Source organism: Clinocottus analis, unplaced genomic scaffold (genome assembly GCF_023055335.1).
Source record: "Clinocottus analis isolate CAN_PGR_092001 unplaced genomic scaffold, fCliAna1.0.p SCAF_7, whole genome shotgun sequence".
Taxonomy (NCBI): domain Eukaryota; kingdom Metazoa; phylum Chordata; class Actinopteri; order Perciformes; family Cottidae; genus Clinocottus; species Clinocottus analis.
The window spans coordinates 14,658,642-14,677,882 of record NW_027176229.1 but is presented as its reverse complement, the minus strand read 5'-3'; the positions used below and the strand labels follow the sequence as shown (position 1 = coordinate 14,677,882).

The window sequence follows — 19,241 nt, the reverse complement described above, 5'->3', positions numbered from 1 at the left end:
AGTTCCCACTCTTTTCCAGACATCACTTTCCAGGACATTCCCAGTGATGATCAAGCTGCTATGACAGACAGGGATCAAGCCATATACTATACTACTACTACTAATAACAATAATAATACTAATGCAGTCTATAGTTATAAGTTATTATGAAGTCACCTGTTACACAATTAGAAATCAGGACAAATTGTAATAATACAGACACTTGCCGACAGAACAAGCTACTTTATTAACGTTAGCAGCTTACATGCTAACCATTTTATTATCATCCAACTGTTTAAAACCAGTTGGAAACCTTCATGTGACACGACTTGGGGTGTGTTCACAACATTTCTACAACAGAACAGAGAGCAGCCAATTCCAAAGATTCTGGTCCATAAACTATAATTTGAAAATAATACAATCCATTTCACACTTTCAGATGGCAGGGATATCTGTTTTGGTTAGAACTGAAAGATGTTCTATCGTTCAGTCTCAGCTAAAAGAAAATAGAATATTATTGAAAAAATCTTCCAGGAGAACTTGGTCAACCGTTTTTCACGTTGTTCAGGATGCGTGGGAACCCTGATTCAAAGAAGATTTGTGGTTTCATCCCTAATCCTATTCTACAAATCTACACACAAAATTAGAAAGTAACTCAATGGCCATTAACAATAATGGCCAAATCAACGCCAGATTGCACAAGGACATATTTCATAGACTGATAATGTAACACAATTACAGCATTATTGAGCACAGTTATTCAAGATACAATTTCAAATCTTGCCAGAGATCTTGAAAACCCCCAAAAAGAGCCACTGAGAAAAGCTTAATCGGATTCTATGTGCTTGTATTCTCCCATTAGAGAATAAAGCACTTTAACAAAAGGGACATCGGTGTGTAACTATTGCGTAACTCTGGGTCCAACATGTGAATTTGAATAGGGTGTATCATCATTTCCTTCAAGTACATTCAAGCATGAATTTAAGGGCATGCCACAAAAACAGCTCTGCAGCAAAAGCCAAAATTAGATGTAAAACAACACTTTATTCAAGTTATTGTTCAGGTTTTCTACATTCTGATTGTAAAAATCACAAAATTCACATTTTCTTTATTCCAGTAATACAAAAAAAGGTTATTTGCCTGTTAGATATTTTAAAGCACAGGAGCTAAAACAGGCGAACAATTTTGCAATACACAAAATGTCAAATATTTAGCTTATATTTTTACCAAATTTAAGGGAGTTTTTATCCTGTTGGCACAATTTGGAGGAAATGAGAGAATGTTTTAACAAGAAAGACAGTCAATGAACTATTTTGCTAAGAGTCTTTGGTTAGGCATCATTTCTGAAGTCGACAGTCATTCTCATTCTCTATCATCAAACGTCTTTCGGAATACTGTCATTTTTGTACTTTATCAAATTCACCAAAGTGAATAATGATATATTACATCTCAAAACTCTGCTTCTCTGCAGCATTTATTGACTGTGACAATGAATCCGTCTGAGAGTTCTACTTCATAGAACCGTCAGCTGACCCAATTATGAGCTGTTCTTTTGACACTAAAAACAAAAGCTTATACATCCAGTACTTCACAGCAAATACAAATACAGCTTTGTAAATCTTCCTGAAATACCTCTAAGGCCATATATGAAGCCAGTGAGCCAGAAAACCAGAGCATGAAGAAACAATAAAAAAGGACATAGTAAAGAACATAAATTTATTTAAGACACAATCTAAAGCAGAAATAAATACATGAAAGAACAATGTGTGTAATTTACTCAACACTTTCAGATAATAAACATAAGAAACATTGCCTCATCAGGCCACTGAATTCGGAGGATCCCTGCTACTTCTTAACAGATCAGACCGTTGAAAAGAGGTTAATCTGTAACTGATTGGTCAATCACATTTATAAAAAAAACTCATTATGCACTCCAATAACAAAATAAAGTGTTTGATGTTAAAATTAGAAATGTTTACATGCCTTGGCATGTGTAATAAATACAAAAACAACAATAAATCTATCAATGGAAATAGTCATTAGGACAAATTTGATTTAGTTTGAAGGTGGAGTTCCCAGATGGTAGTTAAGAGTTCAGGAAGTGCAGGGGATGAGTGTTAAATCTTTTCAGCCTTCAAATCATTTTTATGAAAACAAACTAGAAATCAGGCAGGATTGATACATTCATAATGTGCATATTCCCCATCATTTAAAAACAGACAAAACAGAAGCTAAGACTTTTGACATTAGGAGCTAAAAAAACGTGACACGGTGCGGCTGGTTTTGTAAAATGTGTTTTGTACAAACCCAGAGCTGGATTTCATAAATTACAGCTCTATGACACAAAAAAAGACTAAATGAAATACCATGGTGCCACAAGATTGTGTGATCTGTAATTAATCTGGCACCACGTAGCCTACATTCCTGAATGGACTCGACAATCATATTGGCCGTTTCTGACTGTTTGTGCGCACATTTACCGACCGAAGAATTACAGCAGGCAGGCAAAGACACTGTAAATACCGTGATGTCTTGCTGTGAACCAGGGCTTGCGATGCCACAATTATTATGATGGATCTACAGAAAACAGAAGGCCCCATAGTTGTTGTACGGTAATAGTTTCAAAACACTAGCACTAACACCAAATCTTTAGCCATTGGGACAGGGGAACAGACTCACTTGGCACCATTTAAAAAAATCAAAACTTTTACACTTTCACAATTTGATCAATCAGAAAAAGATTAAAACCAAACAGAAAAATGGTTCTCAAATGAGTTTAAAAGCATTGGATGGGTAAAAGTTAGAAAAAGGAAAGCGGAACATAAAAGGCGGTAGCTCATCAAAAAGTAGTTGACATCTCCTTTTGATCAAAATGCCCATTCAGATTACAGCTGACCGACAGCAGAGATCTTGTACACGCAGACAGACGCACGGTAACAAGACATACCTTCACTGAGCCCTAAGTGCTGTCCTCTCTTTAAATCATCTCTACTGCTCAAAGAAAGAGCTTAAAATTCACTCAGAACTTCTGAAACGCCTCAGTTAAAACCAGGGAGGTTATGTCGCAGATTAAACATTTAAATACATCAGCTTCAAGTCAATGAGATGTTAACCATCTCTGCTTTCTTTTTTTTGCAGGAACAGCTCTTCTTCTGATGTCCACTCTCTGACCCCGTTTAGCTGAAAGCGATTCTCGGTCCATCCACGGACAGCCCCTTCCTCCCTCCTGCTCCGATTAACAGACGTGCTGGTCCTTGCCACCACGTTTAAGACTATTTCAAACACTTTTGTGGTCCGAGGCAGTGGAATTGAGTAACATTTTACAGATACTTTAAAGATTTGATCTAAAGACAGACACGGGGCACAAGTATAGCAGTTATCAGTTTCCCCAGAACTTTAAAAAACAGAAACATAAAAGGGGATTTTAGGCGGATATGAAATCATACCTTAACCTCCACGAACATCTCCAGACGCAATGACCTTAATGTAGCTTCTACAATGCATCACTTTGAGAAACATGTCCCATCACAGACTGCGGTGGAGACTGGAAAATAAACGGTATTCAACTCCTATGTCAAGGTTGTGTACTTAGGCCTAGGCCTACCAACCAATATAACTAACTCAAACAGCATTAATCCTGTCATGCAGAGTGACTCCAGAGGGGTTTCCTGGAAGTCTGTGATGTAATTTATTACTGACAAAATAAGTTTAAAGAAGCCTTCAAAACCACGGACTATAAAAGGGATTTAAAATGGGACAGTCTGAAATTTGGTCTTAATGAGGTGCATGAAGCTGCATTTAGGGTTTTCGGATGTAAAAGACAGCACTGAAGATGGTACATGAAGTTATGAAAAAATATGAACAAAACTATTCACAAATGTACCCTGACATTGAAACTGAGCAGAACTGCCATGAAACACATGAAATTAATAGTAATCAGCATCTGAGATAATACAAAATGTTAACCTTACATTTTTTCAAAATTCACACAGCAAATTGGACCAATTTCTCGTTACTATGCCAATTGACCTATTATTCTTCTAACCCATATTTTAGTCTGTTATCAAGGTTTATAAATCTTGCTCTTAAAATAAAAAAAAGTAGTGGTCGTAGTAAAAACAATGACAAAAGTTCACAGAGTCATCTGTGAAGGAAGCACTGGAAGCTGAACCAGGAGCACTGATGATAGTGGTCAGTCGTTGTTGAGGTGGTCAGATGGACAAAGGAAGGGAAAGGAGGCGGTGTGGAGCAGAGTCATGATCAGGCCTCTTTTACCAGCACTCAGTACTTTCTGGTCAGGCTGAACACACAGCAGCCCTTTGGGGATCTGGCTGCCACTGCTGGGTTGGTGGTGCTATGCCGCCATGAGATACTGATGGTAGAAGAGGCCAAATAGGGAGGTGGAGAAGAGGCAGGCAGCAATCCACCAGGTAAAGAAGGAGAAGAGGCCCCGGAAGAGCAAGGGGCTGAAGACAGTCCGCAGGCCCCCCAGAGCCACCGATAGCCGGGCGACCGACGCCCGGGCTCCTGTTTCTACCACTGAAGCTGGTGTTGGGGCTGCTGTCGGTAACGCTCCAGTCACATAGTCAGAGTTCATTTCATAGAGACAAGGCAGGTCTTCTTCAGGGTAAACCCACCAGGAGTGTCCACCTGGAATAAATGAGACAAAGAATGACAACAGGTTGAATTTTTGGAAGGAAAGAGATAAACTGTGAAAATTCTCGAGCAGTGCATGACTCACCTAAGGTTTTTAGCAGCAAAGTTGTATGCAGCAGCATCACCAGTGGTGCCACATACTGTAGTGCGATTACACACAAGTAGTAAAAAACACGTGCAACCTGGGTAAGAGGAGGAATTATTTCACTATATCACTTTACACAAACTATGCATCGTGCGAGACATGGAGTTTTAACACCAAACAGTTACTTTTTGTTTCTCCTTAAACATCAACAAATATAACAGAGCATAACACGGGTCTCATCCGACTGGCCAATATCCATTTTAATAATGATACATCTTATTAAGACTTTTAAATGACAGAAACCTTTCCAGACATTTTCTCTCAGTCGGTTTGTTTCTCAACTAAACTCAAAGTAAGCACACTTAATAATTAATATGAAATATCACACAAAAATCCATCCAGTCAGGCTTTAAGTAACGTGTCGTGTCCGGTAAGCTAGAGCACAGAACAATCAGCATCCTGCAAGGAGCTATAGGCAGCTACCAGCATGACTTTGGGGTGTGTAAGACAACACAAAACAACAATGGCGCCTCCCGAGGAGGTTAGCGTAGATGCTGCTAGCATCAGTTACATCAGAACTTCCTTGAAAGAAGAGCAAAGAACGTCACCGAAGACTTTTCTTGATGAAAAAGAGGTTTTTGCTCTTTTGCCAACTGGCTTTGGGACGCGTTTGATTGACAGATGGCTAGTAGATTCACCTGCCACATGTTTCTTAAAAGTGTAGTTTCCAGTAACAGCTTCTCAGGTGGCTCTTTGTAACACCCCATCTGGTGGGTCAGGTTAGGAGATGATGTGTTTAGCCACAACACGTTCACTGGTAATGTATCCAATTCCAAGTGCACCACAGGTGGGCTGCATGCCTCTTGCATAATGCATGTGCTGTGGACAGATGACAGTTTTGTGCTCTGTTCCTTAATTCACAAGACAGGGCCCAATGTGTCTGTATTTGCATTTAATAAAAGGATATTGCCTCAATCATAAATTTCTCCACTTCTGCAACACCAGCAAGGTGGCTTTATCTAAGCGATAACTACGGATCATAACACTGCTCTGTCTCTTAATCCACTCCAACAGCATGGGATATCGTCAACGTTTTGCATTTCTAAATTAATGCAGAATTGCAGAAGGGTACATTAAGGATTTATTATATCTTTTATCTTAATCACCATTTTCTGCAGGTCAACGGTACTTATCCGTCCCGCCTCCTTCTTCATCTGGTCCACACCCTTCTGGGCCAGGTTGAGGTAGGCCTGCAGATGATGTCTCATCATAGCGAGCCGAAGCATACACATCAGTATGATGGCCCATAACCGCAATGTGTCATACGTGTCCTCAGTCATCCTTGTGTTAAAGAAAGATAGGAGTAAGAGAGCACACATGACGAAAGCATTACACCCTTTTCTGGCTTGAAAACTTGACACGTTTCTGCTTCACCATTTGGATTGTATGCATATATTATAATGAATAAATATAAAAAGGGCAAAGGAATCATAGACAACTCAGAAAATAAATTAGAAGAGGATGAAAGAGAGATAAAAAAAGGGTTATTGTAACATGAAATCGGACTTCATTTTTGACCCCGATGGTATCAGTCACTGTTAGCAGCAGAAAAAGAGTGAGAGATGACAATTCAAACTTGCAACAAATGAAAGAGGTTGTCTGTGAATGAATAGCTAGATGACAGCAATTAGAGATACACTAAAGAGCTTTCCCTGAGGCATGACTATGTTTGTTTACAGTCCAATTTGAACCCATGTAGACAATGTGTGTATTGTCACTTCATCTACGAGCTGAATGCACTCCTTATCTCAATGAACAATTCCATTTTCTTAACTGCTGTTGCATTGTTTACATTGTTTCCAGCACAAAAGCCACAATTACTTTTATTTTCACAGCTTGCCAAGGTTGTCTAATTCCTCTCGTTTGAATGGCAGGTAATTAGCTTGCTAGATATCAAGGGAGTCCGACTGGCTTGCCTCCCAAGTACAGATCAAACAACGGTACACCTTCAGCACAGTCTTGTTTGCAAGAAATGTTTAGGAAATCTCATACATGAGGTATAAAGCATCAAACTAACATAGTTACTTAAAAGTTTACAAATAGTTAGTGAACTCAACAAAAAAGTGTGATTTCTTATCAGGAAATTAGTTTTGCTTTGAGCACAAATCAAACGCAGTGAGTTGTGACAGAACGACAAGATCCGATGTAGTGGTATGTACAGTATATGTGGACCAGACATTTAAAGGATTGTTGGGACCAGACATTTACTTACAAAGGCACATTCTCCTTTGCCAGAGTGGGGTTTATTAGGTAGTCCTTGGTAATGGGCTTCACCCACAGCAGGACCATGATAAGAGGGGACAGGAAGTTGATATGAAGCAGAGACCTGTAGAAAAGGGAGGTGAACAAGAACATGATAAGTTAAACTTGAATTCATGACTTTGGGCTATGTTAGCGTGTATCAATGTGGAAATACAAAATACATTGAATTGAATGATTTTTAACATTGAACACTACCAACTGTAAAAGAGGACACTAGCTCAAATCTTTTTAACCTCAATTTGAAATGAACATAATCAGAAATTAGGTCCATGCTATCAATGTAACTTCCCACGACAGAAGATAGCCACGGCACGGATTTTCGGGTTTGGAGATAATCCCTGCTAGTGGTAGGGTCTGTGAATGTAAACTCATGAAAGTAAAGAGGGGGGAATGGAAAATGAGGCCATTTTGGAGAGTCTGCTATGCTAAAGTGATTATCTAGATGCGCCACGCTCCCTGCTCTGCACCCCGATCATGGTCATAGACGTGCCACCCAGTCAGTTTTGAAATAGAAATCTGTCCGAACTGAGGAAGTCTTCATCTGACTCACGGGGAGCTCTCTTCTATCTGACACTCTGACTCAGAGGACACAAGTACAGCTGCACTATATTTGGCTTCTTGGTATGCCAAGAAAGGACAGTTTGGAACTTGGGTACAGTTTGTGGCCATTTTGAACACCTTGCATATTAATTAAGAGTAAAACCTGAATTGAAGCTGATGTTTTTTCGATCATCAATTTCAACATGTATATTCCAATGAACTTTTCTTCATTTATGCAAGATGAAATGCAAGTTCTGATTTTTTTTAACCTAAAATACTAGCGAAAATGAGTGAGGTTAAACATTTGGACTACACACTGAAGGCTAATGGTGCGTTCACATCTAAGCCGCTTCTTTCCATTCAAAGAGTGATCTTTTCCATTATAGACTGTAAATGAAATAACCTCTAGATCTGCTTTATACTTGTTGTGGAAGTCACAAAAATGTCGGAACATCAAACTCCACGGTGTCTGGGTTCATGATAGTATTTGTAGTCTCACAACGGCCTGAATGAAACCGCTATCAGCTCCATCCGGGTGACCGGCAGCAGTTTGATTCAGCACCGGCAGGACGGCGGTGACGAGCGGACTATCTCAACGCTGATTGGCTGACTCGCACGTCGACAACTCGCACGTCGACAATTCGCGCGTCAGCCCGAGTTCGCTCGGCGACCTGCGGGCTGTTCGTGCTGCTTCTACGCGTCTGACGCGCTGCCCGCTGGAAAATACACGTCTACGCAGCTTCGACGCGGCTGTGCATTGACTTTACATGTAATTTCGACGTGCGCCGAAATCTTGATGCGTTCGGTGTGAACACAGTATAAGCGTAAATAGAGCCACAAAAGCAACTTTAAAACATAACAAAAGTTAAAAATCAAAGCACATAACGTTTTTTCCCCGGGTACTAATCTTGAAGGTTGCATTTTAACAAAGATGTTCTTGACTTTCAATTATTTAAATCCTTACCATTAAGGATAACGCCATAAAATGTTTTCAATGAAAAACCTCAAAGTGAAGACAATTACTGCTGTAGACTTACTGTGTAAATTTGCCTGTGGTCAGATTGAGAGCGTCAAGATGCATCTGGGCCAATCGTAAACCAGGGAAAGTTAGAAAGGCTCCAATCAGGGAGCAAAGTAGGGCCAGGATCAGCTTGAAGGTGAGTTTAGATATGGGACCTCTGTGAAAGAGAAAACATAGCGAGATACTATTGAGTCATAAAGAATTTATGAACGCAAAAATAATACCATGAGAATACATATGTTGTACTTACTGGGACTCTAAGCCTTGGTGCTCCAGAAACTGTAAAGCACTGTCAGAAAAGTTTGCAAAACCTAAAAAAAAAGTTAAGAAATCTTTTAGAGAAACTTATTGGGGACAAAATTATTGACATCTGGTACCAACAGAATTATTTGTGAGAAAACCACAGTGGTGCACTCACCTGTCTCCAGACCAAACTCCAGGTAGTTTTCAGTGACAATAAGAATGGCCATGGCTTTGACAAAGAAGAAGAAAGCGAAAGTAATACAGAGTGAACGCTCGCCTCCTTCCTCCAGCTTGAAGTAGTGGGCCGTTAGAGAGAAAAGGTTCTTACTGTGGGGACAGAGTCAAGGAAAGACATCTACAGACACTCACTGACATATGAAGCTAATCTCAACCGCTTTACAGATATTCATTTCCAATGCCTTTTACAAGCGCGAGAGAAATCTAAATATGTCCCAGCAATCAAGCAGTTTTTACAGAAGTACACAGAGTTTGTTCATTCTTCTCGTAGGCTGTGTAAACCCTCAGCCCCTAAATGCCACACAAACACTGCTCCCCAGCAGATGTGGGTACAGAATGTGAGTTTCTTTGGCTTCAATACGTGCCATCGAGGACGGAAAAATATTTGACTGTGCCTCCGTCAACCCTGATCAGAAAGCTGTAAGCCCAGAGCATGATTCTAAAGCAAACTGTGTTTGGCGATGGAAATCTAAGTTTCTGCAACATTTCAAGTGACAGAATCCCACTTTTTCACTCTTGTATTCCCTCTATTCAGTACTGTAAAGACAGCTGTTTAAACACTCACAAGACAAGTTCAAGCCAGCATAGGGTTGAAAAGAGGTGTTTGAGTTATTATGTGGTCGGCCACAATTATAATGAAACAGAGTTGGGCTGTCAACATTGGCCAAAGGTGAGGGTATGGAGCAGCATTTATACATTTGAGTAAACAAGAGGAAAAAACCAGATGCCATTAGATACAGATACCTGAAGAGCATGCTGCTCCAGGGTAATCAGTGAAGATGAAGGCAGTAGAGCTGACAAGAGTCTTAAACATATCATCAGAGCTGAAACAGGAAAACTGAAAGCAAGTGTCCCATTAACACTTATATTGAGCAAACATATTCCCTCATCTTCATATTGCCATTTCAACTGTCCCCCACTCTGTCCTTTCCCCTCAAGCATATCAGTCTGTTGAGCTGTGAAAATTGGGCCTCCAATCTCCGAAGTCGGCAGGAAATGACACACCATCTGACCACGATCAGTCAGGCCGACCAAAAGCACTGGAAAGATTGATCCCTATGGTAGGTGGCAAGGATAATGCATATCATTTGACCATCAGTCAGTGTGGCAAACTATCAGGTAGCTGTGGAGGATAAAGGTGCTGGCAGTACATTTTATAGTCTCTCTCGCCATTGCTGCATCCACACAATCAGGCTGGAGTGATTTGCTCTCCTATAGACAAACAGATTTTAACCCGAAGACATATATAGGACAAGGGTGAAGAATGGAAAGTGAAAATAATGATAATTTGTGGGTACTGAGAAGAACCATAGAAAAATGATCAACTAAAACCTCAAATGTTGCCAAACCATCTACAACATGTACAGCATAAATGTGTGACCAATTTAACAGTGCGATTAAAGAATCAGATTTAAATAAAGGCTAAGCAAGACATAAAAAGAAACTGATGGAAGGATACAGGACAAAAGCGAGTACGAGCAGGGACCAGACCACACTGATGTTCATCTCTCCCGAGGGCTGAGCCACACTGTAGTAGAGCTCTGTTATCAGATAGACCACAGTTGCTGCTACTGTGAAATCCACCAGCCACTGGAACTCTGGAAAGTAGTGTAATGCTGGGGGCATAGAGAGTAGAATTGAATACAAATATGAAATGTACAGCAACAACAATTATGCAAAAGGTATGTGTGATTGAAGAGCAATGTTTGAACATATAACTTTATTTAGATTCATACCTAATGTGTCGACTTCTGCAATGCATTTCGTCTCCAGTTGTAAATCTATGTCCTTGGGAACCGTCAGTAGCTTGTTTTCTATGTGACCATTGTGCTTCCTAGGGCAAAGAGGAGAGAGATGCAAAACAACTAAGAAAAAGAGGAAAACAGAAACAAACTCCAAGTGAACCAAATTTTAGATCATAAACATGTTTTTACCTTGTGAAAAAAGTGAAAATTACAATACATAATTATGTTGAAAATACATCCCTTTATTGGAGTAATTTTTGTAATGATGTTTTTGTTTCGTTTTTTTGTCTCATCTTGGGTTTTATACAACTGACAAGAGGTCGCTATTCCACCTATTATTCACCCAATACAGCTCTGGCATCCAATGTTATTAGTTGGGAGAGGTCTCATTACTTTTTTATTAATATTTATACTCCTGGACCCTTTCATAACGAGAGGGAAGGGGGCTGCCATACACTGCCATACACATAGCAACAGCATTAAATCTCTAACAGCAGGCAAATGGAGAGCTGCTCTTTAGGCTCTAGACTTGAAGAGCTGTCTGGTGGGCCTCCTCAATTCTGTGCTTTGTTTGTTCAGCCCTGTGTGTGTGCTGGATTCACAGGACAATACCACTGTAAGACTCTAGGCCCAAACATGCCCTGGACAGATTTCATCTGTGAGGCACCTGACAGGGAAAAAAAGGACTAAGCATCACCCCTCACTGAGGGAGTCAGGCGGTTAACAAAGGGAACGGAGCTGCATGGCACGAGCTGGCAAAAGGATAGTCGCCCATCTTTTTCTTTCAAGGATTACTGAACATGTGGTGCGAGAGAGCCTTGACCTGCCTCATACAGGGTCAGAGAAAGGACTGTGCCACAAAACCACAAGGTTAGAAGCTGGACACAGCAAGGAACAGTGAGGATTAACTTTCTGTTGAGACTCAAATTTAAATTCACACTTAAAAAGAGTACAAAAGAAACAGCACTTAATTCAGGTGTTCAACATATGGTTAAACCTTCACCTGCAGCCTTAAAAATCTAACAGTATTTGTTTGAATTGCAAAGTAGTCTTGATGGAAACTCATCTTCCAGAATCAAAGCTTGACATCTGAGCACTTTTAAGACATAACACTGTTTGGGAATCTTTGATTTCAGAGAAGATGCAATCCTTTTAAAGTGTCATCCCCTAAAATAGCCTAATAGTAATGGCTCCAAAGATAGGACCAACTTTCCTCACATCCACTAGACAGGGATACTTCTAAGCCCAGTTGCTCTGAGCCTCTATGAAGAGCCAAAACAACAAAAACAGACGTCTGCCTCCTTACTTCAAACAGGCCTTAAATGAGCCACATAAACACATCAGCTTCATCTGTTCGCCGACATGCCTGTGGTCTCCATCCATATCAAATGTCTGCTTCTCATCTTTTCTTTCCTCTCTGATGAAAGGGGTGCCTTTCGTACCTCCCGTGCGCTACTGCATTTCCCCGACTCATAAACAATAGCCCGTCTTCATTGGCCCCCCTACCTACCGGTCTTTCTTCTTCTGTCCTTTTTGTTTCCCAGCTAAGCTCCTCAACTCATCTTCCGTAGGGTGCTGATACCACTGCAGACTGTGAACAAAGAAAAGGAGAGAGATGTGGATTCAGGTTGGGACATGGACAGAAGGAAAGACTGAAAAGAGGACACAAAACAGATTTTTTTAGACACACCACACACACTGGTTTGTTGTCCTACTAGGCAATATTTAAAACATAAAATCAAAATCATATTGATTCTAAAGTATGTAAATAGCAGTTAAAAGGGATCTTAACTTAAAAAAAGTGATATTTGTGGACACACTTGTCTGTTTACTTGGAGAATATACTTACTGAAACATCAAACAACACATTGATCCCAGCATTAAGTCTTTATTCTATGCACATGCCATGACCCACAGCCTACATTTGTAACAGCTGATTAACTGCCTTATAACACAGATATTTTTGCAGAGTGTCACTTGATATCAGCCACTCTGATACACATCTAAAAAGCATTTGTGAGAGGCTACAACAGCAAAGTTGTCTAGCTTTAAAATAGGAGCCAAGTTAAGAGCATCCATTTGAACTTTTTGGCACACCCTTAACCTTGTTTAGAGACCATCTTGTCAGATCATCTGAAGACACACTCTGCATGGCAGTTTGTTTTTCTCCCATGTACATTTATTTATGTGCATGAAAATTAATTACAACATATTCTGGAGGGTCGCTCAAGGCTTTCTGCTTTAGGCAAAAGTCAAAAAAATGTTTTAACAGTGCCCTGAAAAGAAAACAAATTTAATTATTAAAGAGGTTCCAAGAAGTTGTTTACTGAAAAACACATGTGGCACTAATTAGAGGAAATTATGCGGGAACTTCTATTTTTATTCACTGTCCTCTCGGGTCATCCCAATATTTTGATGCCCCTTTGGTCTTTGTGGAATGGTCTTTTTGGTGTTTCTCTTCTTCTCTCCAAACGTCTTTCAACACTCTGTCGTCTACGTTAACAGTTTGATCGACATTTTTCTGAAATTAACTAAGGAAAAAATGAACTGGAGCATTTAGAAAAATCTCAAACAGCATGTACAGGATGTTTCTTTACCTGCCACTGCAGAGTAGCCATCTTGCGAAGGAATAATGAGGTATGATTTTCTGAATTACACTGGCCATTACCATGGTAACCACCAGCTGCACACCAATCACACCCTGTGGAAAAAGGATGGGGGTTTAAAAATCACATACAAATCATAATTATACATGTCATAAAGCAGTTAGACATATGAAGTACATGTTTATATAGACTTATATGCTGAAGCATATTTTCCAAAAGTACCATCGAAGTGGTCTCAAATGCAATTTGAAGTCATACAAACGTACGTACATACATACATATGACCGTCGTGAGGTTAGTTTAACCCTACTGATGATGATGTGTTGTTGTTACATACATACATACATACATACATACATACAGGCATACAAACTAACAATCACTGCCGCTTGTATTTCTGAGGCCGATTTGTTGGCAGTACAATGAGAAAATTTCATCTTCACTTATCATTTGATTGTCCCCAGAAAAGGACAGACTAATAATATTTTTAGTAACCATGACACTTGACCTTTTGTATAGCTCGACCATCAGGTCACAAACACTTTTTGGACTATGCAAGTGTTCAGCCCATTTCATGTCAATGCACAAACAATATACGAGCTTTGATTAACAATGTCATCAATAACATAGAATAAACTAGATTGTTCTACATGAAGGACCACAGTAAGTTTCTTTAAATATATTGTAGGAGGGAAAGTTGTTGAAAGATTATGTTGACAACCTTGATTAAGAGCCAGCTCTCAAACACTGAATGACCTTTAACACCTCGATAGAGTGCACTCTGTAGAACCTAGGAGTTATACAGTTTACTGTTGTTCAGTCAAACCAAACACATGAATTAAGCAACGTTCCTCAAATCACTTCTTTTCATTTTTCACTTGAAGTGGCTGTGTGAATTGTATGGCAATTTCTAACTTAAAGGCCCCCAAAGTTATAGAAACAAAATGACAAACAGACACTGCGGCACTGTTAAGGCCAATTCATACTTTCTATAAGTCTTCAAAGGCTTGCTTTGGTCCGCGGGCCTTAGGCTTGAAATAAACATCAACAAAGTCCATACAAAGTATATGAAGACAGCTAAATGGCATTAAACTCCTGGCAAACAACGTTACAGTGCATTTTTGCTTCCAATGTGTATTTGGAAATAAAAATGCGTCGTACGCCAGACCGACTCTTAATTGTCGTAACAAGGAAACCACTTATGAGCAATCGGTAAAGTTCCAAGTTTCCATTTATGCAGAAAATATGTCAAGGATTTATAGAACTGGATATGTACACTATATCCTAAGTGCCTTAACATGACATACCGTTTCTTCCAAAGTAGTTCTCTCTTTAAAATCTATCGTTGTATTCGGACATTATGGACAACGATGCAAGTAAATGAGTAAGACCGTTTCCCAGCACTAATGGATTTACAGTATTTTAGCCGGTATTTGATTAAAGCTACTAGATTAGAAACATTAGATTCACATTTGGTTATTTTATTTATGAACTCTTCCACTAACTATCATTATCGGTATAATTGATCCACTTTTACTTGAGAGTTGGCACTTTTATATCTCCCACTCAAACTATAACCACAAAACTATATAAATATTTTGCCACATATGTTTTTCTAATTTTCGATATAAGGGATTTAATTTCAACAAACCATCTACTGTAATTTGAATAAAGGTAGTGTATGTGTGGTAATGTTGTGTAAATACAATGTTCACTCAATTCCACTCTGTCTGCAACATCTGTCGCAATGTCTCCATGTGCTCAGGAGAATGAACAGCCCGCACTGCTGTGGTAGGTACCCAGAGATTTAGCAACACGAGGAGCTTAATATCAACCCAGCACACTTAGATCAATATTCACTTAAGCTTAAGAGGTCAGAATCATTTATATCATGCTGCGCTTATATCGTTTCACTGTAGGTAAGGTCTGCAAGTTGGTTTATCTTCTAAGAAATCATTAGGAATCATTGATATCTGTGCCATGCACACGCTTGAGCAAAGAGAACCAATTAGCCAACTAATCCCCAATTAAATATTTACCTTTTTTTCCAAAAACAGTCGTATGTCTGTATCTGCGAGCACATGGGAAAGTACAAGTGAATCTATTCTTGCAAACTCATCACCTACATACACAAATTAAAAATCCTACAACCTTTGTTTTCTCAACAGGGTGGTCACACATCAATACGTTAGGCTAAACAAAACCCTTGGTCTACTCAATGGAGCCTATTCACCCTAAAAGGGTAATTTATAATGCAAATTTCACTTGGCATTTTGAGAATATAAAGCGTTTTTAATGTAATGGGAAACCAAGTCAGGTCTCAAAATCTTCCTCTGGGCCCGGCCCTCATCAAGCAGGTGCTTGGCCTATCATGAAAAACATTAAGGCTACCTTTTGCCTTTTAGTTCATGGTAATATTCATAGTGCCCAAGTCTCTTTTTTCCCCCCTTTCAACTGAGGCACACAATATTCTCTCCTTCCAGCAATTAACACCGATTAAAACACTGCCCGAGCTCACCATTCTGTTTTTTCCACTTTAATTGATATTTATACCTTCAAGTCCCCATTTTTTGTTACTAGAGCATTCAGCATCTTTACTTTTATTACTTAGCATCTTTACTTAAGTTTCTGGCACATTTTTTGTATCAAAACGTATATAAAAAAAGAACTAAACAAGTCCAAAGTTCTACAATAACAATCCTTAATTTAAATATTTAAAAAATAATTTGGTTTTGAGCTTCACTGAAATTAACATTCTAACCTAATCTATAAATTTAACAAACATCCTGCTTTAAGCATAGTACAAACGTTAATGATATTTAACAACTCTGCACAAAATACTAGTGAATATATTTCTGAGAGACGGTTTAACCTATGCCAGATTAATTTAGGTATAGGAGGAAGAAAATAACACGTAGGCAGGACAGATGATGGCAGACCTGTACACTAGACCTAGATTTTAGATTAGTCATGAGATCCCCAGTGTCACCCTGCATGGGGTTAGCTTCAAAAGCTTAAGTCCATACCTTGTCTGGAGTCCGAGGGGAGAGTGGGTAACATTAACTTTGCAATTATACTTGGTGAGATGTAATGCGTGACCAAACACAACCTCTGACTTAAGACATTCACCATGTGAGTAATGGTCATGATATATAGGCCAAACGCAAACAGTCTTAGTTTGGTGGATGTTGACCATTCTCTGTGGGAGGCCTGCAAGGATCTCAGGCCTGGGGGAAATTGCGCCAGCATGGACTCTCTTATCTTCCCCAGTCCGTTTGACCCCCTCCACACAACAACCAAATGAAATCTGTAGGGGGTAGAGAGTCAGCGCTGCAGTGATAAAAAATGACTTTAAGGGCTCAAATACCTCACTGCTACTTTGCCCATGAAAGTAACTTTGAAGCAGTGAAACCCCTCTTTGACCAATGCTTCCCCAGTGTATTTTTACATTATTATCCTGGTGTATTACTACATAGTATCTTAATTATTCAAAATACAAGATGACATAAAATCATATATATATATATATATATATATATATATATATATATATATATATATATATATATATATATACACACACACATATACATACATACATACATACATACATACATACATACATCAGAATGGCCAAGGGAACAGTAAGGGTTGTCTGATTTCCATTGGCAAACATTTCTTGCCTTTGGTTGCCATCCGTGGCAACAACTTTGTAACATGAAAAATAGGGACAGCAAACTGCAACCTACGCACCAAAGTCTCTCCAGCAGCATATGGAAGGGGACAAGCTAATGTTGGTGTTATTTGAGGGACACACAATCTAAGACTTAAATTATGAAGGGCTAATGGATCTGTTGGGGAAATCAGCATGACGGTCCAAAAACACAAAAAGGAGAGAATGTGTGAACAAGCAACCAGTGACTTGCTGGATTCCTTTTTGAGGGAGCTGTGAAGAACATGACAACAGCTGTACTATTGGTATTTTATATACCAGGAATGGACATTACCATCCTTTATGTAGTTTTACATTATTATCCTGGTGTATTACTACATAGTATCTTAATTATTCAAAATACAAGATGACACAAAATCCAAACACAATTTGAGTTTTGGCAACCAAAAGCTAAGGCCTTGTATTGTCGGGGACCAGATGAAATCCTGGATGTTTGTCATTTGCGTGATATAGTGTAACTTAAGGTTGTTGTTATTTTGTCCATTCCACTAGTATTGTATACACTGGTGGTGCTACAATAAACTGGAAACGTCCACAACTTATTGGATTGTTAACTGATAGTGTTCAAGATTACTTGCCTGACAACTACTGTGCTGTAACAGAAGATACCATTCAGCAGAATGTGGACATTCTGATTGCATGAGAGGAAGAATAATACACCAACTCACCGAGTAAATACTCATAACAGAATTCAAAACACCCTAAAAAAAAAAAGGAGCTCTCCAAATTGTTAACTTGCATCCCATCTTACTGTTGATATTGTCAGATTTAGCACTGGTTGTGTTGAGATCCAAGACACCAACTGTGTTATTGGAGGAATTGAATTATTTGGTGCCATACTAAATGTACTGTCATGATGCATTCAATTATAACTGCCAGTTATTTGACCAGTCTTGAAAGGTAAGGGAACATACACACACAGTGCTGCAGTTAATATTTATTCTTTAGTAAGTTCATAATGCAAACATTTCCTATACAAGCTTTATAAATCCCTTGAAATGAAGGTCAGCACACCTTGACTTCTCACAAAGGTATCCTGCTGCCAGCTGAATAGCTACGTTAAGCTAAGTGCAGGTTTGTACGATTGATACAGCTACATTGAACTCATCTTCAACCTCTAAGTTACCCTGAAACACTAGCAAATGTGAGTAACGTTACTCCAAAACACTGTATGTTAATGAACACAGTGAGCACATATACAACAGTAACCGGTATGGTCCAGTAACATCACTAGACTGCAGTCTACGATGCCTTCTAACCAACACTAGCCAAAGAGCTAACGTTACACTGATTAGCCGGCTACATATACCTGTTCTGGCTAGCAAGCTAAGCTAACGTCACTCTGCAATCGCAATAGCAAATTGGCTTAAACATCAATTGGTAAGCAACGTTGCAGTAATTTCGGCATGGACACGGATGCTATTGACTAATAGGAGAGCCCGTTGCGTTCAGGTGCTCGCTGTCATACTCACCATGTTGATGCAGTGCAGCTGAAACGGACTTTACCCCAACAACACTGAGCACCCCGAGTCGGAAATCAAGCGGCGAGGAGCACATAAGCCCTTCTTGTGACGGTTATGCACAAAATGAAGGGGTTTCTTATTCAAAGTGTCACCGTTTTCTTGCGGAGATGGGTTACATCGTCAAAAATCAATGGATTCAACCTCCTCTTCCAAGTATTTTCAACAGCAGTAGAGGTCACGCTAAAACTATGGGTAAGAAGGTGTCTTCAGATATGCCTGTAAGTAAAGAGTAAAATATGAAGATTTATTTATTTACGTTTTAACAAATACAAATAAAAGTAGGGTTATATATACATTTGATGCACTTGTATATCCTGTAATTTTTAGTTTAGCTTAATAATTACACATACGTTGTAATTATGTACAGGATTATACAAGACCACTATAAGAGACCGGGACCGCCGCAACAGGAAGAGAGAGAAGTTACACCGCTACACATCACAAATCTGTACCTGAATCCGATGACTGGCAGTGTAAATGTGTCACTCTGACGAGTACGCAAATAACACAGTCTCTCCTCTTCTGCTTTTGTTTTTCTGCGTCTCTGGATG

General features: G+C 39.3%; 1 protein-coding gene across 2 annotated transcripts; it reads right to left on the bottom strand.

The window, feature by feature from the left end:
- Positions 1-1,003: 1,003 nt before the first annotated feature.
- On the bottom strand, positions 1,004-18,838 carry tmem161b (transmembrane protein 161B). 2 transcript variants are annotated; one of them, XM_068566368.1, is made up of 12 exons: positions 18,640-18,838; positions 13,426-13,529; positions 12,339-12,419; positions 10,820-10,917; positions 10,543-10,699; positions 9,022-9,173; positions 8,854-8,914; positions 8,620-8,760; positions 6,993-7,106; positions 5,887-6,061; positions 4,721-4,817; positions 1,004-4,629 (listed from the first exon to the last, which is right to left on the bottom strand). In XM_068566368.1, the coding sequence occupies exons 1-12, from the start codon at positions 18,640-18,642 to the stop codon at positions 4,334-4,336; spliced, it is 1,479 nt and encodes a 492-aa protein (XP_068422469.1). In that variant the 5' UTR covers positions 18,643-18,838; the 3' UTR covers positions 1,004-4,333. The 2 variants fall into 2 exon arrangements, with proteins under 2 accessions (XP_068422469.1, XP_068422470.1); XM_068566369.1 differs by having other exon boundaries at positions 4,721-4,775.
- Between the last annotated feature and the right edge of the window lie 403 nt (positions 18,839-19,241).

Excerpts from the sequence above, each read along its gene's own strand:
- tmem161b (XM_068566368.1), bottom strand. Across the intron at positions 8,761-8,853 it reads CACCAAGGCTTAGAGTCCCA|AGGTCCCATATCTAAACTCA; the intron begins GTAAGTACAACA and ends TCTCTTTCACAG. Across the intron at positions 7,107-8,619 it reads ACCACAGGCAAATTTACACA|GTCTCTGCTTCATATCAACT; the intron begins GTAAGTCTACAG and ends CCTTTTCTACAG.